The 22,646-nt window shown below is 36.7% G+C and overlaps 1 protein-coding gene across 2 annotated transcripts in view; it reads left to right on the plus strand.

Moving 5' to 3' along the window:
- Positions 1–22,646, plus strand: part of COG6 (component of oligomeric golgi complex 6) — a 73,386-nt gene that overhangs the window by 17,339 nt on the left and 33,401 nt on the right. For both annotated transcript variants that reach the window (XM_007117027.4, XM_024125857.3), the window contains exons 8-13: positions 685–778; positions 5,782–5,910; positions 5,989–6,080; positions 8,168–8,232; positions 9,348–9,439; positions 11,089–11,206. In XM_007117027.4, coding sequence (XP_007117089.2) covers positions 685–778; positions 5,782–5,910; positions 5,989–6,080; positions 8,168–8,232; positions 9,348–9,439; positions 11,089–11,206 — 590 coding nt within the window. The remainder of the gene's footprint in view (positions 1–684; positions 779–5,781; positions 5,911–5,988; positions 6,081–8,167; positions 8,233–9,347; positions 9,440–11,088; positions 11,207–22,646) is intronic.

The raw sequence follows: 22,646 nt of genomic DNA on the forward strand, positions 1-22,646 counted from the left end.
TAAAATATGTGGGGACTTCCCTGGTGGCGCAGTGGTTAAGAATCGGCCTGCCAGTGCAGAGGACATGGGTTCGAGCCCTTGTCCAGGAAGATCCCACATGCCGCGGAGCAAGTAAGCCTGTGCACCACAGCTATTGAGCCTGTGCTCTAGAGCCCGCGAGCCACAACTACTGAGCCCGTGCGCTACAACCACTGAGCCCGCGTGCTGCAACTGCTGAGGCCCACGTGCCTAGAGCCTGTGCTCCACAACAAGAGAAGCCACCGTAATGAGAAGCCCGCGCGCCGCAACAGAGTAGTCCCCACTCGCTGCAACTAGAGAAAGCCCGTGCATGCAGCAAGAAAAACCCAACACAGCCAAAAAAAAAAAAAAAAAAAAAAATATATATATATATATATATATATAGTATACCAGATAGCAGATGTGGTCATTTGAAGTTATATAAGTACTTAAGCTTACATTTTTAGTTTGATAGCATGAACTAGTATTGATTGGCATGTTCTCTAGGCTTTTCCAAGCATTTTCTTTGTTTTTTTTTGCGGTATGTGGGCCTCTCACCGTTTTTTTAATACAGTATTTAGACTCTTGGCTGTACAACAGACATAATAAAGACCTAATTTTAATTTAACAAGTGTTATAATGTTATAATGATTATATAACACAGTAAGTGTTATAATGATTTTTCAGGTGAATGCAGAACATTGACACAAGAATCATGTGACATATCTCCAGTACTGACTCAGGCGATGGAAGCCCTGCAGGATAGACCTGTCTTATATAAGTGGGTGACTTTTTCCTAATTTAAAAAAAAAAAAACTTACTTTTTCTTCGATAATTTACTTTGGCTTTCAGTATTATCAAATTCATATATAATAGTTTGAGCAATATAATAATTTACAGTGATGTTTTTATCTCGGTAGCATTGGGGCATCAGCTTATTTGCATATTATTACTTGCTGTAGAATGCAACATGGAGTTGAAAACCAAGGTGTCCGTGTATCTAGACTACCTGTTATTTGTGTAGAGGCTAAGGGCTTTTCCCCAGTCTGTCATCTCGTTAACCACCTAGGAATTGTATGTAACTAAAACTCCTGTATCAACCCTGCCCCGGATAGAAGGTCGAATAGACTGACAAATAATAATTACCCAGAGATGAAAAAAGAAAATTTAAAATTAGAATTCCATTAGTAGGACTCAAGAAAGAAAGAGTTCAGGTATTTGATGCTGTAAGTTATGTCAGCCAAGCGCTATGTGATAATGCTTTGGATAAGAACTTTATGCATTATTAACTTATAAATTTTTTATTATTCTGTATTTTAATTTTCTTTTGCTTTTCATATAAAATAGAAGTAAATACCTTTTTACTTTTACTGCCTGGAATAGTATGGAAATAGGAAAACCAAGTGGGGAGTTAAAATTCAGGAAACAGAAAGCCAGGGGACTCCTGCATAGGCATTAATCCTGCTGTGAGTCATGCCTTTCATATGCTTATATATTTTTAGAGGGTTTCCTTCTTACTCTCTTTTCTGATGGGAACATTACTTGTCCTGTAATAAGGTTCCAGAACACAAATGCTGGACAGCTACATAAAATAATAACATCCCAGTGCTACTTACTGAGTACTCACTGGGTGTTAAGCACAGTTCTAAGTGCAGCAGACTTAACATTAGTAAAACATTGCCTTCAAATTGCTTTGTTTTATTGAACGCATAAATAAATCCACTTTAATGAATATGTTAATTGCTTTTCTAAAAGTCAAGTCTCCAAAAAAAAAAAAAAAAAAGTCTTAAGTGCTTTGTGGCTCAAGTAGTCTGTGGTGGGGAAAGGGGTGAATATTAGAGGAAATTCCCCTCAGGAAGTAGGTATGAAATGACTTCTTAAGGTTGATAAGCATTTTCCAGGACAAAAAGGGAGGAGAGAACATCCAGGTTGAGGGAACAGCAGGTGCAAAGGTGTGGATTGAGGAGGAACATGTACCTTTAGGAAACTGCAAAAGCTTGCCCTGGCAGTTGGGTTAGTAGCAAGAGCTGGATCATAATAGCCCTGCATGTTGTGCAGGTGCCTGTGATAAGCTGATGTTCACTCTTGACCACCAGCGCAGCAGATCTTACCGACCTCGAAATTTCTTTCCCAGCTTTTTCACTGTAAGGTGTTGGTGTTTGATTGTGAGAGTCTTTTGGTACTTAAAACATTTGGTGTTTGTTTAGTAAGTAACATTGTCCACAGATTCATGATTGTTCACAAGGTTAATCTTTTTAAAAAAATGCCTTTGTCTGTTTTAGGCATCTGAAAAGGTCAGCTGACTTCTACCATATAAACATATTTTTTCTAAATTTTGATTCTTGATCAGCACTTGGAAAGGAGCAATATTGCATAATGGTTGAAAAGATGGGCTCTGAGTTAGATTTTTTGATGAACCCATGCACCTTTATAAGCTTCAGTTTCCTTGAGCTGTAAAATGAGGATAAAAATAGTGCCTGTCTTGCCGGGTTGCTGGGAAGATTAAATTAGAATGTTCCCATAAGGTGTTTACCATAATGCTTTGCTCATCACAAAATATTAGCTATTATTTCTACTTTGAAAGGAGATAAACCGGAAAGTTTTCAACTAAAGAGAAGTGTATTTAAGGCCTGCACGACAGTAAGGCAAAATGCTTGAAAGACAAAGAATAGAACTAAAATAGGCAAAGATTTCTCTCCAAAGGGCACGCACGGGATGGGGGCAGTAGTGCATTATGGAAGGTTGTAAGGAGCATTTGCGGGTTGAATGAGGAGGGAGGATTTTGGTGACAGTGAAGTACCGTAAGATGAACGCTAAGAAAGGGAAAACGGGCCTTTCCTCTTAAGTAATCACCTATTTCTAAAAGTGGTGGTTTCTTTAAATTTAGGGAAAACTTAATAGTATATCATGTTAACCACCAGGTGGCACTATATGAACTTGATTTAAGTGATATGTAAAAGCTTCACTGTTCATTATTGCGTCTCACATGTGTATCACATACAAGAAAATGTCAGTTATTGAAGTCTTTGGGGAAAGTCGCCATACTCAGTTTTTCTTAGGTATTATATAACCGAATGCTAATGCATTATTGACTTTTAATCAAGTACAGAAGTTTCTTCAAAAAGAAATTTATTACAAGTAGAAATGAACAAATTGATGTCTTCTTTCCATTGGTAAACCTTCAGCATATAAATTATTAAAGAACATAGTAATGTGTACAATGCTGATTTTTCTTCATTTTTTTATTTGTTGCATTTTTTAGAGAGGTTTTTACACTATTTTATCTTTTAATTCTTTTTTGGACAAAATTTTTCATCTTTTAATTTGCTTTTTGACCAGAATTTTTCTTTTTCTACTATGGCTAGATATTAAAAAATGGAGATTTAAATTTTTATTTTAACTAGAGGCATTTTAGAATATTTACATAATTTTAACAGTCACCTTTGTAAAGCTGCATTTTCAGTTTTTGACCTTTGTTGGAAGAGAATCCATTTTGGTCAAAGAAATTTTCTCCTGTCTGTGGGAGAAGATGTTTCATGTCTTCAGGTATCATTGAAGGTTCCTTTTAGTTCATGCTGTTCTTCAAATTATATCTATTGCAGGAAAATAAGCATTAATATTGTTTATTTATATTTTATAGTCAACAGATTCTGGTGTTTGTTAGGCTTTTTAAATTGCCCCTCCCCCATTTAAAATGCCAGTGGATTCACTGGTTTCTAATATAACTTGTGGTCACAGTGAACAGTACTAGAAACAGAAGTTACATTGTTTCTGTTTATTACATAGCCATTTGGGTCCAGAGGGTGAAGATTCGTTTTACATATTTAAAAAGTTAAAAGTTTGTGAATTTTGTGCTGTCGTAAGGAGTCGTCTGATCACAAGTCATTTCATGGAATTGATGATAATTTAAAGCAGGGGTCCCCGACCCCTGGGCCGCAGACCGGTACGGGCCCTCGGCCTGTTAGGAACCGGGCCACACAGCGGGAAGTGAGCAGTGAGCGAGGGAAGCTTCACCTGCGGCTCCCCGTCGCCGCCATCGCTTGCGTTACAGCGCGAGCCGTTCCCCCCAACCCTTCTGTGGAAGAATTGTCTTCCACGAAACGGGTCCCTGGTGCCAAAAAGGTTGGGGAGCGCTGATTTAAAGGAAGGCATTCTTTACCCTGAACATTTATAATTGGAGAGCATGAGGCAAAAAATAGAAATAAGCGTTTTGGTTCTAATTTATTTTAAAAAATAGAAAGTGAATGCAAGGCAATTGTGTACTTGAGCAACACTTAGCTCGATACTGCGTTTTCATCTTGACGTATATATCTGGTATGTCACTGCAGGGAATTTCAAAACCGTTTCTTTTTAACCAAAACCAAAAAACCACAAACAACCATGATCTGGTTACTAGCGAACAGTCCTTTAAAAAGGTTCAGAGTCCTAAAAATTTACAGCTATTGATTACTTCGCTACACTTCTATTTAAAAATATTCCGTCTTCCAGCTTTCTTATGTTAAAAAAAAATGTGGGTTTTTCATTAAATCAGTAGCATATTAAAGAAAGCAGTATAGCCTAAGAAATTCTTCTGGAAACCTTTGGGAAATTTTGATAGCTTTTATTTATATGTAAGGTAATGAAGTAATTCTCAACTTTAGTAGGGTACTGTTTAGGGATTTAAAAGTTAATTGGTCTAGAATCTGCTGACATTGGACTATGAAAAAAATATTGTGTTTTCCTATGTACTTTTATTTATTTATCTATTTATTTATATTTAATTATTTTTTGCGATACGCGGGCCTCTCATTGTTGTGGCCTCTCCCGGTGCGGAGCACAGGCTCCGGACATGCAGGCTCAGCGGCCATGGCTCACGGGCCCAGCCGCTCCGCGGCATAGGGGATCTTCCCGGACCGGGGCACGAACCCGTGTCCCCTGCATCGGCAGGCGGACTCTCAACCACTGTGCCACCAGGGAAGCCCTCTGTGTACTTTTAAAATAGAACTTTCAACTGGGCATCGGGTGGTGATAATGGGAAAAAAAGGCTGATTCTAGTCAAAGAAACAGGTACTGTTGGTAACTCTAAGCCATCCTATAATTTGATCCCAAATTGTCTGATTCTTTCATTCAAGGCTTTTCTTTCCTACAAATTCCTCACCTTCGAAAGTCTTTTTTTTTCCCCCCAACCGTAATTGATAACTTGTAAATATATGTAAAAGTATTTGCTCTGTATGCATAGTTGGTCAGTAAATTTAAGGAACATATGTTTAACATTGGAGTCAAAATAAGCTTTTAAATATGAGTAGTATATTTTAGACAAATTTTGATGGTAAATTTTGATAATATTGAATAAATATAAATGAGAATTTTTTAATGTAGAAGGAAAAGTCTTATATTTTGGATTGTAGAGTTCTACCTGGAACCAGCCTCTGAGAACTAGATATTAGGCCTTATGTGTGCAGTGGAACATCATGTTTTGGGCAAGGGGGGCACTGAAACCTGAAGAGTCCTGGGTTTCCACCTTGTCTTTTTACTTTTACCACATCCCCTGCTCTATCCCTTATTGCCACTGCCTCTGTTACCGATTGCAAATCCCAGCATTCTTTCTTAAGCATAAAAAGATGCACCTTTAGGTTGAATTATCATTATGATAAAGTTATTTCATAAATATTTTTTGTTGTTTAAAACAGTATTGCTTGAGAGAATTGTGTAAAAAAGCTTTAGATATCTTAGAAAGTGCATGAATAGTTTGATGTAACCATTATGAAGAAAAGCAACTGTTTGTTAATGACTTGTTTCTTCTAGGTATACCTTAGATGAGTTTGGAACAGCCAGAAGAAGTACAGTTGTTCGTGGATTTATCGATGCTCTTACAAGAGGGGGCCCAGGAGGTACACCTAGACCCATTGAAATGCATTCCCATGACCCTTTGAGGTATAGTAGTCAGACAGTATTGGAGTATTCGATGTTTTTCTGAAGGAAATCTTTACTAACATTTAGTTTTTTCATTAGATACGTAGGAGATATGTTGGCTTGGCTCCATCAGGCTACTGCTTCTGAAAAAGAACACCTTGAAGCTCTCTTAAAGCATGTAACTGCACAAGGTGGGTCCTCTGATTGTTACCGCTTATGCCTAGATCTAGTAAATCACGCAGGACTTCTCTGTTTCTGTTCTTATTGCTGTTTTCTTCATGGAGATAAACTCTTCACACTAGGTGATTTAATAAGCATCCTAATTAATCTTCCTGTCTCTCGTTTCCCCGTTTTTCTGCTGATGGACTTTCTTTTCCATCACTTTCATTTTGTCACACAACTGATCACATTTTTATACTGGACCCTTGGGACCTTTCCTTGTAAGCCTAGACCCCTCTGCTTCACTTTTAAGGCATCTCTGGAGTGCCTGGCCTACATTATCTCAGCCACCATCCTTCAAAGGCAAAAGGTGATGTTCTCTTCATTTTATCTATGAGTACACAGGCTCAGTCAGTGACTGGCTTAAGGTCATTAAGCTACTACTTCTTTCATTTCTACTATCCAGCCCCTTTTTTCATTCTCATGTGACTATTTTAAAGTTTTTTGAATAATTACCTATGTACTGGGACTTCCCTGGTGGTCCACTGGTGAAGAATCCGCTTTCCAATGCAGGGGACGCAGGTTTGATCCCTGGTCGGGGAACTAAGATCCCACATGCTGTGGGGCAACTAAGCCTGTGCGCCACAACTAGAGAGCCTGCGTGCCGCAAACTACAGAGCCCGTGCGCCACAACTAGAGAGCCTGCGTGCCGCAATCTACAGAGCCCACGCGCTCTGGAGCCTGCGCACCACAACTAGAGAGAAGCCTGCACGCTGCAGTGAAGAGCCTGTGCGTCGCAACAAAAGATCCTGCATGCCTCAACGAAGACCCAGCGTGCCGCAACTAAGAGCTGATGCAGCCAAATAAATAAATAAATAAATAAATAATTAGCTATGTACTATATGTACCTAAAATTTTGGTCTTGATTTCAAAGAAGAAAAATGATTATTTTTACAGAATTTCAAATCTTCTTAGTTGTGACTACCTTAAGATGCCTGTTGTAGAAGGGGTAATTAAGATGCTCTGGCTTTGCTAGGAAGTGAAGAGAGATGTTGTGACTGGCATCACTTACCTATTTTGAATAGCTCAGCCCCACGTCATCCTGGTTCAGCACGTCATCTGCAGGAGAGGCCAGTGTACGAAATGGGTGCAGGACTTAACCTCCTTGTTTTTAACTCTTTGATGTTGAGATTAGATTCAGCATATGTGATAGGTTGGCACAAAGTCTGCACTTTTTTTTTTTTTTTTTTTTTTTGTGGTATGCGGGCCTCCCTCTGCTGTGGCCTCTCCCGTTGCGGGGCACAGGCTCCGGACGCGCAGGCTCAGCGGCCATGGCTCACGGGCCCAGCCGCTCCGCGGCACGTGGGATCCTCCCAGACCGGGGCGCGAACCCGGTTCCCCTGCATCGGCAGGCGGACGCGCAACCACTGCGCCACCAGGGAAGCCCCTGCACTTTTTAAAGTTGTTTTCTGTTATGCTAATTACCCAGTTTAAAAGAATGTATTTGTTAAAAGATGTAGGAAAATTTACATGAGAGGTAACATTAAGAAGTGGGAAGAAAATAATTGGAGTTAGAAATAAGTTACTCTGTGACAATGGCATGAATTCTTCTAAACCTGAGTCTCTCCATCTGTAAAAATGAAGGTGGTTACAAGCAGTACATGTCAAGTACCCAGTACAGACCTTGATAAATAGTCAATAATCAGTAAATGTCGGTTTTTCCATTAGATTGCAAGGCGTGTTTTCCATCTTTATACCCGTAGTTTGTGTGCTTAGCACTACTGCCTAGAGTAAGGAGTTTGTGGAACGAATGCTAATATATCTTCACATCACCTCCTTCAGTTAATAAATTTCACAGTCTTTTTTTCATACATTTACTGTTTTTCACAAAGAAATAATGTTCATTAATCAACAGTCAAATCAATTGATAGGGCTTTAGACTCATATTAATATAATTAGTAATGTCCTAAAGATATTAAATTTAATAAAATATCGTTGTTATTTTAAATGTTTATTAATGCCATTAATCATATGTATTAGTGTTTGTTAATTTTCTGAACTTATGTGAAGCAAAGTGTAATATGGAAAAAAATTTTAGTTATGTTATAATTAATTGTAGGTGTTGAAGAAAATATTCAAGAAGTTGTTGGACATATTACTGAGGGTGTGTGCAGGCCTCTAAAGGTAAAATATTTTGTTTTTATATATGTTATATGGTAGCTGGTTAAATTAATGACTTATTCTGATTTTAAAGAAACAGCAGCTTGAATTCAGGCCACAATTTTGTCAAATTAACACAATGTAGGGTAATAAAACGCATTTTAAAATAATCATTGCCAATTTTCTATGCAGGAGGTTTTTGTATACTCATATACATGTATTTATAAAATATCATTTTAGCAAATCACGTTCATTGGTATTATGACATAACTCCAAAATCTAAATGTTTTCAAAAGCATTTGTTTATTGAACATCTCTTGTGTATGTACTGTTCTACCAAATGCTGCAGAGATGTAAGAGAACCAGAAAGCACAATGTCTGTGTTTAGAATCCAGTTAGGAAACAAGAAGACACATGTTATCAGCAGCTTAATAAGCATACATGTAATATAATATGTAAGTGTGCACATTCAGTGTGGTTTAGATTGTATTTGTTAATTAGGGAATATAAAGTAAGGGAAAGATTAGTGAGGGATGGATTTTAATTAGAAAAGATTCCTAGTAGTTAAACTTGAGCATATCAAGTTAATCTTGAACTAGATCTGAGATATTGCCCTGGCAGTATTATAATTGGCCAAATAGGTTGGTGCTAATTCAAGATTTATCTGCTTTTCTGTTCTCTAATAGAAAGAAATTTGGTATAGTCGTTTCAAGAGAAGATTTTTTTTTTTTCATTTTTTTCCTTAATCATTCATGGAGCAGTACCTTTTCACTGATAATCTGTTTTTAGGAATGTAACAGCTGCTTTGCAATTTAGTGCTAAACTAAATTCTATTATATGCTGGTGAAAAACCTCAAGATGACCTCATTGTATTGATTATTTCTGTTAGCACTTGCCTTGAACCAAATTCTGTAGGTAATGGATCATTTTTTTGTAGAGCATATCTGTGCTAAAGTTTCTGTGTTGTTTTACCATCCTCTGTGATTTAATATTCAGAAATTCTTTATTTAGAAGGAATTTTGTGATTTCTGCAATAATAAAATTTAATCTTTTTAATGCTATTCATACCACATGTGATTAATGAAGAAACGTTACACTTTTAGGAAATGTTTAGTTTTTTCTCACATGTTTTTTCATAGGTTCGAATTGAACAAGTAATAGTTGCTGAACCTGGGGCAGTTTTATTATATAAAATTTCTAACCTCCTCAAATTTTATCACCATACAATCAGGTAAGTGGAATGGTTAAATGTGCTTGTTAAATCCCATGTGACACCTCATTTCAGTTAGGACACAGTGTAATATTTTGTGTGTGTGTATTCTATGCATGACTAAGTGTAACTAGTAGAACCTCCACACCATATGAATCATTATATGCATATTATACATACTGTACTTTTGAGGTGTATCGTTTCCTTTTCCCTTTCTTCTCCAAGCATAAGTACACACACACACACACACACAGCAGTGTAAGTCTATAATATAAGTATTTTTTGAGTCCTCCTGTATTAGTAAAAGAGATCCATGGCACCTAAAGCAACTATATGTTATACTCAGAATAGGGCATAATTAGTAAAATGTCCTATTCTGGATGTTTACATAAATTCTTCTTTAACATTTAGTTTTCCGTTAGTGATAAAACAGAAGGATAGCTTTATCTCCTCTAAGTAATAGCTCTCTTATCTTCTCTAAATAAAAGTGACTTTATAGATAAGACAAGTGGTTCTTAATCAGATAAAATATGATCTTCAACTCCAAAATTTGCATTCATTTTCACCTTGCAGATATCTTTTGCTGATATACATACACTTGAGCCTTATTTTAGATGTCACTGTAAGACCATGTTATATGTGTAGTTGTGTTAAAAGTGTTCTTCCAAGCTATGTTTTTGATAGTTTTCATATTAGCCTATTAAAAAATGATTTTAAATTACTTTTTATCAAGCATGCCAGTATCAGGAACAGAAGAGTCACTTTCAATACATGAATAAAAGAATAAAATAGGGAGTTGTTTTATATACATGCTTGTCTTACATTCTGCCAAAAATGAGAAACCCCATTGGATAAGTCTAAGAAGTATTCTTGTAATATAAAATTGAGAATTATGGAATGTAGAATAATTATTTCAAAATGTTATCAGATTTTTCGTAATTAGTCTAAATATATTGCTATTAGGTAGCTGTATAAAAATTGAGAAGCAGGGCTTCCCTGGTGGCGCAGTGGTTGAGAGTCCGCCTGCCAATGCAGGGGACATGGGTTCGTGCCCCGGTCCGGGAAGATCCCACATGCTGCGGAGCAGCTGGGCCCATGAGCCATGGCCACTGAGCCTGCGCGTCCGGAGCCTGTGCTCCGCAACGGGAGAAGCCACGGCAGTGAGAGGCCCGCGTACCGCCAAAAAAAAAAAAAAAAAAAAAAATTGAGAAGCTTTATAATTTACAGGTGTGTTATTGATACGGTATAACAGTTTTAATTAAAAAACTCGGTTAATAAAAATTATTCTCTCAATAGAGCTATTGATGGAATGGCTTCCTTAAAATTAATTAAAATCAGATCTTGGATAATCAAAACATGCATTTACTATAATAGAGGAAAAATAGAGACATGGGTTTGCATATTATAAGTGTTTGTTCTAACCCACTGCTTTTCTAAGAGATTGTGAAATATTTAAAACACTGTAGTTTGTTTTCATTTGTTCATCACCAAACTTAAAAGGAAAAAACCCCTCATTTTTATATGAAACTAGAGTAATTGTTTTTAATTCACAGGTTATATTCTATATAAAAACTTTTATTTAAATCTAGATCGTTTTAAAGAATTCTACTCAGTTAAAGAGCTGGGTTGTTTTGGCCTGTTTTACAACCTGAAATATTCTTTGCTTTTAGTGGCATTGTTGGAAATAGTGCAACTACATTGTTGACTACCATTGAAGAAATGCATTTGCTGAGCAAAAAAATATTCTTCAGTAGCTTGAGTCTTCATGCCAGCAAATTAATGGACAAGGTACGTTTGAAAAATGCAATTCTTAAACTATGTGAATGTGAGTTTTTCACATTTAAAAATGTTGTTTTACTGTTCCATATTGGTGACAATTTTTTCCCATTCCATTCAGCGTTCTTTTGAGTTCTTCCTGTGAACAACAAAATCCATTTTGAGGCGGCTTACAGGATGTAGGCTTATAATCTATTCCTGGAACAGTGTAATTTTGAGTCATAATTAGTGGTAGAATCTCAAGCCCTAGTTTCACTACCATTTTTCAATAACCAAAAATTTGTAATTAAAGCAAACTTACTATATTTAATAGGTCAGGGCTAAAATGACATACAGATTGGAAAACTTGAACTTTTACTAAATGTTTTTTCTAAACAGCTTACTTAAGTTTTACACTCTTGGTCCAGCTTTGTCCTTATGAAATTTATGTTCCTTTGAGTTATATACTGTAATTAATTATGGAAACAAACAAGTTAACAAAAAACTCCCACAAAAACAAACAAGATAAAAAAACTCCCACAAAAACAAACAACAAAAACCTGAAAGACTTCTGTGAGAGCTAATATTTTAAATTGAGCATTGTGTTGTGCAGCAGTAAATTGGAAAGACCTTAAGGAATGGGTTTATAATGATCAAATCCTTCTTTGTTTTTATTTCATTATTAAAGGCTCAAGTTTTTCAAGGATGCATCACAATCACCATTCGGGCTTTTTTTTTTTTTTTTTTTTTTTTTAAATTATACTGGTCTATCTAACAGCCTGGTTATATTAGACACAGGTTTGTAGTATAGTGTGGAACAGTCAGTAGCAATCCAATCCAAAGTTCCTGGTCTATTTTTACATTCCTAAGCTCAGAGAAGCCTTAATAAGAGTCTGCTTTCTGACCCCCATGCAAGACTCATATTTTTTTGGAAAAGCAGCATGAATTTGTGGAGCTGGAGTATTTCCCTTATATGTTTTCCTGTATCACAGGAAGTTTACTAACAGTCAATCAGTTCTCATTATAGACATGTTTACATGAGTTCTTATTTAGACAGAATTTTTCTAAAATCATTCATACACGATATAGACTTTGAATGTGAACAAACATGTGCTTGCTAATGAGTACAAAGCAAACAATCAAGGTCTGTTGGTCTCAGGTTACTTTTCCTTTAATGGAAAATAGTCTAATAAATCGGCAATTACTATAGAATACATGTTTTATGAAAGACGTGCCCAAGGTGCTATGCTAGCACAATAAGAAGGGTATGTATAATAATATACATATACAGAGAGGGAGCTTTCCAGAGAGGGAGTTAACAAGAATTGAACTTGAAGGACATGGGGGATTAGATAGGTAAAAAAGGAGTGGGTAGAGGTCATCCTAAGTAGAGGAAACAAATAGAATATGCAAGCTAAGAGTCATCAATACACAAATTTTCATTTATTAAAAATCAGTTGGAAACTGGTGTGGCATGTAGATAGGAGAGAGCCAGGTTGCAGACAGGATAGATAGTTAAGGGATTGTCGAAGTAGTTTTTATGAAAATACATACTTTAAGGAAGAGCCATAAGGGGACAGATTCTTGAGGGCTAAAGGTAAACCTTCAAAAGTTGGTGACTGTTTGAATGTGGTTAAATGAGAGGGAAGAGTTCTAAAATAATTCCTAAGTTACCAATCTGGGAATATTGATACTAATCACAAGTATCTGGAATAGAGAGAAAGTGTAAAACTGGGGGAATAAAGATGATGATATTGTCTAAGTTAGACAAGATACATGTGGGATATCCTTCTGCAATCAGTCTGATCTAATAGGGAGCTGTACATTTGGATTTATGGAGTTTTGCATGTAAAAGATAGTTGAATCCATGTGTTTGTCTGAGGTCACTAGGAATCACGTTTAATAAGAGTAGAGCTTCCAGGACACACAGTCTTGAGAAACAGTGACATTTAAGAGAAGAAACTAAGCCCTACCATGGTAGAATGCTGAGGAAGGATGATTGGAGAGGCAGGAGAGAAATGAGAAGAGGGTTGTATCAGAAAAGCCAAGAGGGGCTTCCCTGGTGGCGCAGTTGTTGAGAATCCGCCTGCCGATGCAGGGGACACGGGTTCGTGCCCCGGTCCGGGAGGATCCCACGTGCCGCGGAGCGTCTGGGCCTGTGAGCCACGGCCGCTGAGCCTGCGCGTCCGGAGCCTGTGCTCCACAACGGGAGAGGCCACAACAGTGAGAGGCCCGCATACCGCAAAACACACACACACACACACACACACACACACACACACACACACACAAAAGAAAAGCCAAGAGAATAGAGTTTCAAGAAGGAGGGCATAGTTGATGACAGATACTATATGAAGAGTTCTAGTAAAACAAGGGTGGCAGGTTTGTTATCTTTGTCAATATATAGATGATCCATGACTTACTGAGGGCAGTTTTATTCATGTGGTGGGGACAAGAGCCAAACTGCAATATGGGAAACACACATGAGCGTGTTACCCAAAGCTTTACCAATTGGAAAACATCTGGGCTGAAAACTGGAAGTAAAATGTAGTAGGCGTTCTTATTATGAAAATTGAAAGAGAATAATAAAGCAAAATGGTAAAAGGAAAGATGGAAGTATATTTCTGTGATAAATTAGGAAACAGGAAAACAAAATTGATTATTTGTTGAAAAGGTCAACAAAATTGACAATCTTCTAGCAATTCTTTAACCAAGGAAAAAATAAAATTTAAAATTATAATATCAGAATTAGAGATAATAACCAGAGATGAGGATTAAACTTACTAGAGAATACCATATTAAAATATATAAATTTTATTCTAAAATATATTAAAAGGATGATTTTAAGAAAATAAAATTGACAAAAAATTGATTCAGAATGAGGTAGGAAACTTGAATACACCTAGGGAGGAAAGAAAAATTATTAATGAACATACTGCTAGACTTAATTCAGGTTATATAGATAGCTTTATTTACACCTACAAAGAACAGAATTCTCCAGAACACAGAAAAATATGGAAAGCTTCCCAATTCCTTTTAGGTGGAGTAACACTGACATAAAAACCTTTTAAAGACAGTACAAAAGTGAAAACCTCAAATCAGTCACTTTTTAAGTTTTTAAAAAGGATTGTAAAAATAAATCCAGCATTATATTAAAACCAAGTATTGGTTGTTCCCAGGAATATAAGAATATTTCAGTGTTAGGAAATATATTAAATGTTTCAATGTTAAATTATGTTCTCATGATATTTAATTAAATTGTTGAGGGGAAAATATTAGTAAATAAAAAAGTAAAAATACTTAACCATATAAAGATTAATAAAACTAACAGGCAACCTCATGATTAACATAGAAGCACTAGTAATATATTCTATTTAAGTCGAGAAAGAACAAGAAAAGAATATTTGCCAATAACACGTTTAAATAATAGAAAGTCCAGATAAAGAAATGACAGATATAAATATTTTAAAGGAAGAAATATTAGATTATTTGTGGATGCTCTGACTGTACTTCAAAAACCAAGAGAATTAATTGAAAAGTTGTAGAACTAGTAAATGGATTTAGAAAGGTAATTGGTGACAAGATCAATATACAGAGATCAGTAATTTTCAGGGAAGATGGCAAAGTAGGAAGCACCAGGAATCTGTCACCCCACCTAGATGACAGTTGCACTAGCAGTATTTGTCTAATGTAACTATTTTGGAACTCTGGAGTCTATTGAAGAATTGCAGTTTCTAGGGGAAGGCTTGAATAGTGATAAATTGCAGTCAATTTTGGTCGACTTCAACTCTTAGCATAGTTGCGACTACCCATCTTCCACCCCCAGTGCTGTGGCAGGCAGCTGTACACTTGTTCCTTGAGCACCTTGCACACAGCTTGTAGAGCCAGGGTGAACAAAAAGGAGGACACTGTCCTCTAAACTTCTGGGATCTGTGCTCTCATCCCAGAGTTGTGAAGAGGAGGGTGGCCATTGTTTTTGCACCTCCCCATTGTGTCAGACACCTCCTTCTCTGGCTAAAGTGACTTCCTGGGGATTTCAAAGGCTAGTGCATTTTTCCACCCCCTTAATTTTTTTCTTTTTCCCATTTTGGGAGTCGGACATTAAAGTCTAGGACATTCAAAAGCAACTGTATATTTGAGGAAAATTAGAAAGTGACCCCATGTTCAGGGAAAGGAGCAGGCTCAGAAAGACCTGAGAAGAACTTCAGTTTATACCTCAACCTGATCCTTGGCTCGGAGGGAGCCTACAACAATTTTTTTAAAAAAACCCAAAATAGTAACAGAAAATGGCATCCCTGGAGGAGGGGGAGAATCTGATTCCCAGGGTTAAATTATTACATTCAAATGTTGTTTTCAACAACAAAAAAAATCACAAGGCACACGAAGGAACAGGAAAATATGGCCCATTCAAAGGAAAAAAAAATCAACAGAAACCATTCCTGAAAAAGACCTGGTGGCATATCTACTAGACAGAGACTTTAAAACAGTCATGTTAAAGATGAGTCAAGAGAACAGCGTATGAACAAAATGGAAATATCTATTAGAGGTAGAAAAATCTCAAGGGAAACCAAAAAGAAATTCTGGAGTTGAAAAGTATAATAACTAGCAAACCAAATGAGGAAGCCTTTAAAGAAGACTCTACAACATGAACAACTGGGATTTATCCCTGGAATGCAAGGATAGTTCGGCCTATGAAAGTCAGTCAGTATAATTACCACAGTAACAGAACAAAGGGGGGAAAAATCACATGATCATCTCAATTGATGCAGAAAAAGCATTTGACAAAATTCAACACTGTTTTATCATAAAAATACTCAACAAACTAGGAATAGAGGGAAACTACTGCAACATAATAAATGCCATACATGAAAAGCCCACAGCTAACATTATACTCAATAGTGTAAGACTTAAATCTTCTCATTTAAGATCAGGAACAAGTGAAGGATAACCACTTTTGCCACTTCTGTTCAACATAGTGCAGGCATTACCTCATTTTATCATGCTTCTCTTTATTGCACTTTGCAGATAATTGAATTTTTTTTGACAAATTGAAGTTTTGTGGCAACTCTGTGTTTAGCAAGTCTACTGGTGCCATTTTCCAAGAGTATTTGCTCATTTCATGTCTTTGTGTCACATTTTAGTTAATTCTCACAATATTTCCAACTTTTCAGTATTGTTTGTTACGGTGTTCTGTGTGATCAGTGATCTTTAATGTTATTATTGTCATTGTTTTTTTGCTTTGTAGTTTTAAATTGTTATATACATTGTTTTTTAGACATAATGCCATTGCACTCTTAAAGACTAAAGTATAGTTTAAACATTTTATGTGCACTGGGAAACCAAAAAATTTGGTCTCCAACATAAGCAGAGCCCTCCATGATGTCCAGCAATCCTGCATGTCCTCAGGCAGCCCCACATTTAACTTCCTTTCACTTATTTTCTCAAATCTACCATACTGTCTCCTACCAGAAGTGCCAAATTTTGCAAAGTTGGATAATAGCCATTTTAAAATATCTTTGCCAATATGAGCAAAAAGTGCTATCTTTTTTTTTTTTTTTTTTTTTTTGGTATGCGGGCCTCCCTCTGTTGTGGCCTCTCCCGTTGCGGAGCACAGGCTCCGGACGCGCAGGCTCAGCGGCCATGGCTCACGGGCCCAGCCGCTCCGCGGCATGTGGGATCCTCCCAGACCGGGGCGCGAACCCGGTTCCCCTGCATCGGCAGGCGGACGCGCAACCACTGCACCACCAGGGAAGCCCCTATCTTTTTTTTTTTTTAATTTAGATTTCAGTTTTTCTAGTGAGAATGAACATTTTAAAATATGTTTATTGGCTGTTTGTGAATTGTTTTCTCATGTCCTTTGCCATTTTCCTACTAAGCTGTATCTTGTTATTTTCTGATATTTTTTATACATTAAGAGTATTATCTGTCATATATATTATAAATCTTTTCTCCATGTCATCATGTACCATTTAATTTTGCTTGTAGTAGTTTCTGATACGTCACTTTTAATGTTTACATAGTAAAATCTAACATTTTTTTTTCCTTATTCTTTCTTCTTTGGGAACATGCCATAAAACATACTTCAAAAACATTCCCACAACAAGAAAATACATGTAGAATTTATTATATGCTAAAGTTAGCATCTATCAGTAGGAAAGTGTTCGATTATTTAATAAATTCATTTAAATGTATGTTCTTAGGTCTTCCTGTAGTTTCACTTTTATATCAAATTTTTAATCTACCTGAAGTTTATTTTTGTCCATGCTGGGAAGGAAGGATCATATTTATTTTTCCCAAATGGTTATCCATTTATTTTATTTTATTTTCACTCAGAAACCCCACTGAGTTCTTAATACTTTATTTCTCTTATAAAGTTAAAATGAAAGTTGCAGGAAAATAAAATGGCTAATAAAAGGCAAGTTTTAAGCATGGTATCTTCCAGTTAAAACCCAGAATAGAATAGGATAAAAACAGGGAAAGAAAGAATTGTAATTTGAATATATTAAGCACCAATTAATACTGCAGCCTATGTGAGTTTATAGCAGTGATGGGTTTTGGCTATTAGTGTTATTTATTGTTGTCATTATCATCAGTAATTGTGCCCTGAAATGTTTTTCTTACATATGAATTGGGTCATATTTAGGGATATCGTAATATTAAATTGAGATTGGAATATGATACTGTTTACAGCTTATGTGTTGCTTATGTATACAACCATTTCAGGTTTCTTTCAGGAATTATCTTTCCTTCACCAAATTTTAATGTTCCATATTTTATATTAATTATATCTTCATCTTATTCTGCCACTTGTAAACCATTCATCTCTTCTAAGAAGATTCTAGCCTTATGAGGAAAACAACACTTACTGCAGAATGGTCTTCATTAGCAAAGCACCCAAGTGGAAATTTTTGTTAATAGAATTTTAAGTGGATAGTAAAATTGTTAAGAACAGCTTTTAAAATAAATATAGCCAGAGATGAACTCTTTTCGTGATTCCTTCTGTGCTTTTAAAAAGACATATTTGGGAACTAATTCTTTAGTATGAAAAACGAAAATGCAAGGACATTATTTTATTGAAAGATGTACCTTTTCCCTAACAGAGCATTTGAAACACTTGAGTATTCAAGTATGTGTACTCCCTTCCTTATCAGGCTCTCCTGAAACATTCATAACTGTGAATCTAGCAAAGTCTAAAGGGAATATGTGTCTGTACCACAAAAGATACAATGTCATATCCATTTTAGCTAGAGAGACATTTTCTAAAATTCTTTTCACTATGGTAATAGTACAATTCTAATTTAAAAGGTATGGTATGTCATAATTGAAACCCGTATCAAACTAATAGTAGGCAAGATTGATTTGACCAGCTCTGTGAAAAAAACCTAAGTGGTCCTTTAAATTTTGATTTAAATTCTAGGATATCATTACTGTTTAGAATCTCTTTTTACTGTTCAAATTGTAGTACTTGGACCAGCAGCTTGGACATCACCTAGGAGTTTATTGGTTTATCTGAGATTAAAAATCTCAGGCCCCACCCCAGACCTACTGAATCAGAGTGTGCATTTTAACCAGATTCCCTGGTCATTCATATGCATGTTAAAGTTTGAAAAGTGCTTTTTTTAGATGAGTATTTTGAGTTTTACATTATTCCTTGCAGATTATTCTGCTAGGAAAAACAAATAACAGTGTTTTCAGCTAAAATGCTTTTTAAATTTTAAATAAAAGTATGTGAAATAAAAAGTTGTAATTATTTGAAGTTATAGCAAACATGTTAGTTTGCACTCTTAAATTTATCTTGAATAATATTATTGACTTAAAAAATTTAATTCCATAAATAAGGTAAGAGGAAACTTTTGGAGCTAATGGATATGGTTTATGGAATGTGGTGATGGTTTCATGGTTATGTTACCAAGTAGGGGCTCATGTGCCCGCAGTTCCAGAAAGCCAAACTCTGACAGTGGGTGTTTGCAGCAAAGTAAGGGTTTATTTGCAGGGTACCAAGCAAGGAGAATGGGCAGCTCATGCTCAAAAGATTGGAATTCCTTGATGGCTTTCAGGCAAGGGTTTTTAAAGACAGTGTTAAGGGAGAGGGTCCTAGGATGCGTGATCAGCTTGTAGACCTTCTGGTTGGTTGGTGGTAAGGCAACAGGGTGATGTTTTGGGAATCTTAACCTTCTGGTTTCAACCAGTCTGAGGTCTAGTCCTTGTGGTCAGCAGGTAGTCACCATCCTCCACCTGGATGGGGTTCTTAGTTTCTCCAGGACACCTCAAAGTATGCATCAGATTGTTATTTTACATCCCTTCAGGAGGAACTAGAAGTCTTGTGACTGTGTTGTCCTGGTCATTAACTGCTTGGGTCGGCTCTTTGGAACTCACAGAAGGCCTAGGAGACTAAAGCCTTTTGTTCTACAAACAAGAAATGGGGGACACGGAGGGGCTTTTGTACCTGGGAAGGCCTCGCAGGGTCCTGCTTGGTTTCAATCTCCCCTTTTCTTTGATACTTCTCAATCCTGAGGGGAACAGGGGCGGGACAAGAAAGAGAGTAAAGCTTTGGATAAAGAGGTTGTTCATAAACTCTGTAAGGGAACTTGGTTTTAGGGGGACTTGGTTTCAGGTATGTACTTACCTCTAAATTCATCAAGTTGTATACATTAAATATTTACAGCTTTTTGTATGTCAGTCATACCTCAATAAAGTGGTTTTAAAAAAAAACACTTTAGGGCTTCCCTGGTGGCGCAGGGGTTGAGAGTCTGCCTGCTGATGCAGGGGACACGGGTTCGTGCCCCGGTCCGGGAGGATTCCACATGCCGCGGAGCGGCTGGGCCCGTGAGCCATGGCCGCTGAGCCTGCGCGTCCGGAGCCTGTGCTCCGCAACGGGAGAGGCCACAACAGTGAGAGGCCCGCGTACCGCAAAAAAAAAAACAAAACACTTTAGTTCCATTTACTGTTAATTACTGGAACATGTATGTATTTAGAGTGAAAGGAGTCTATATATAAAATGAAGCAGTTAATTTAAAAATAGGGTTTTGGGGCTTCCCCGGTGGCACAGTGGTTGGGAATCCACTCGCCGGTGCAGGGGACGTGGATTCGAGCCCTGGTCTGGGAAAATCCCACATGCCGCAGAGCAACTAAGCCCGTGTGCCACAACTACTGAAGCCCACATGCCTAGAGCCCATGCTCCACAACAAGAGAAGCCACTACATTGAGAAGCCTGCGTACCTCAATGAAGAGTAGCCCCCGCTCGCCACAACTAGAGAAAGCCAGGGTGCAGCAGCGAAGACCCAGCACAGCCAAAAATTTTTTTTTAATTAATTAAAAAATTAAAGTATGTATTAAAAAAATATGAGGGTTTTTGTTTGGTGTTGATTTTATTTTTTGAAAGCACATGGGCAAGTGGTCTTCTAAGAAGCTACAGTACAGAAAATTGGAGGGCCTTAAATGGAAGATATTTCAAAGAATAAAACTAAAGTTGGCAGTGGAATGAGGTAAAAACAGCTTTTGGAACTTTCATGGTGCAACCTTTTCATTTTCCTCTAATAGTCAGAGCATGTATCTACAAAAGGGATAAAAAATGTAGTAAACAGTCACAAGAAGAATGAGAACTTTGTTCAGTGTTATAGCTCTATACATTAAAAAAAAAAAAGGTTCTAATATATAGAATATGAAGTTTTCAGTAGACCAAATGCTTTTTTTTCTTTTTTTTTTGTGGTATGTGGGCCTCCCTCTTGTTGTGGCCTCTCCCGTCGCGGAGCACAGGCTCCGGACGCGCAGGCTCAGCGGCCATGGCTCACGGGCCCAGCCGCTCCACGGCATGTGGGATCCTCCCAGACCGGGGCGCGAACCCGGTTCTCCTGCATCGGCAGGCGGACGCGCAACCACTGCGCCACCAGGGAAGCCCCCAAATGCTTTTAAATGTGAAATTTTTCTTTATACTTCAACTTTAATAGTTGGGAAATGTACATAAAAGTTACGAATATATCTTTCATAAAGTTCTTTTGTGCCTTATAATTATTAATATTAATCACTTGAATTTTGGATATTTTTATAAAACCTTATTATCAATATTTACATAATATAAACAAAGATTAAATGAACTTTCAGGGTAAATGGAGATAAAACTTAGAGTATACAAATCTTAAGTTCATTGAATTTTTGTATTTGTATATATGTTCATTACTCATCACCCAGATAGACATATAAAACATTTCCAGCACCTCAGAAAGCTTCTTCATGCTCCTTCCCAGTCAAAACCCTCCAAAGTCAATCACCATTTGACTTCAGTTTCCTGTTTTTATGTGCTATTGAAATTCACATAAGTAAATTCACACAGGTGAACTCTTTTGGGTCTGACTTCTTGCATTTAGTATTATATCTGTAAGATTCATCCATGTTGTGTTTAGCAGTAGTTCATTTTTTTAACCATGGTGTAATAATTCTAGTATAGAAATTTACTACAGTTTATTGATAGAATGTTTGTATTGTTTCTATTTCTTAGATATTGTAAATAAAGCGCCTGTGAATATTCTTGTACATGTCTTTTGGTGGACATAAGTTTTCATTTGTCTTGTGTGTATACACAGTAATGGAATATCTGGGTTGATAGCTTTCATAGCTCTGCCAAGCATTTTTGCAAAGTGGTTGTACCAGTTTACTCCACCAGAAATGTGTGGGAATTTGCATTGCTCCACATCCTCTCCAGTACTTGATATTGTTGGTCTTTAATTTTAGCTGTTGTGGAAGTTGTGTTGTGGTATTTCATTTGTGATTTGTACTTTTCTGAAGGCTAATGATGTTGAACAATTTTTTGTGTGTTTATTGACTGCTAAATACATTCTTGTGTTAATCATCATCCATCAGTTTAACAACATTCTAGATATCTTTTTTAAATTGGATGAATGGGTAGAAAATACTTTTATAAAGATGACTTCGTATTTTGGAGTTTTTCTAAGTTCAGTCTTATTTGAATGTAATAGAAAAAAGGAACCAAAACTGAAGGAGGTATCAAACTCGACATAACTATTGCTTCACCACAAGAGATACTTTTCCCTTCTGTTTTGTCAGTTTTGGCTTCATGTATTTTTTGGCTCTGTTAGATGCGTGTATGTTTATAGTTGTTGTATCTGCTTTATAATAAACATTATAAAATGCCCTCCTTTCTAGCAGCAGTGTTTGTCTTAAAGTCTTTTTTGTCTGAAATTAGTATAGCTACTCTAGCACTCTTTTGGTTATTGTTTGCAAGATACATCTTTTTCTGTCCTTTTACTTTCAATCTATTTTTGTCTTTAAAGTGTGTTTCTTGAATACAGCATATAGTTGGGTCATGTATTTCTTTTTTCTTTTATCCATCTGCCAGCCTCTGCTTTTTTGGTTAGCATGTTTACATTTAATTTAATTGCTGATAAAGTAGCATTTATGTCTGCCATTTTGCACCATGTTTTTGTATGTTCTAAGTGTTTTTATTTCTCTGTCCCTC

Source organism: Physeter macrocephalus, chromosome 13, assembly GCF_002837175.3.
Source record: "Physeter macrocephalus isolate SW-GA chromosome 13, ASM283717v5, whole genome shotgun sequence".
NCBI classification, from domain to species: domain Eukaryota; kingdom Metazoa; phylum Chordata; class Mammalia; order Artiodactyla; family Physeteridae; genus Physeter; species Physeter macrocephalus.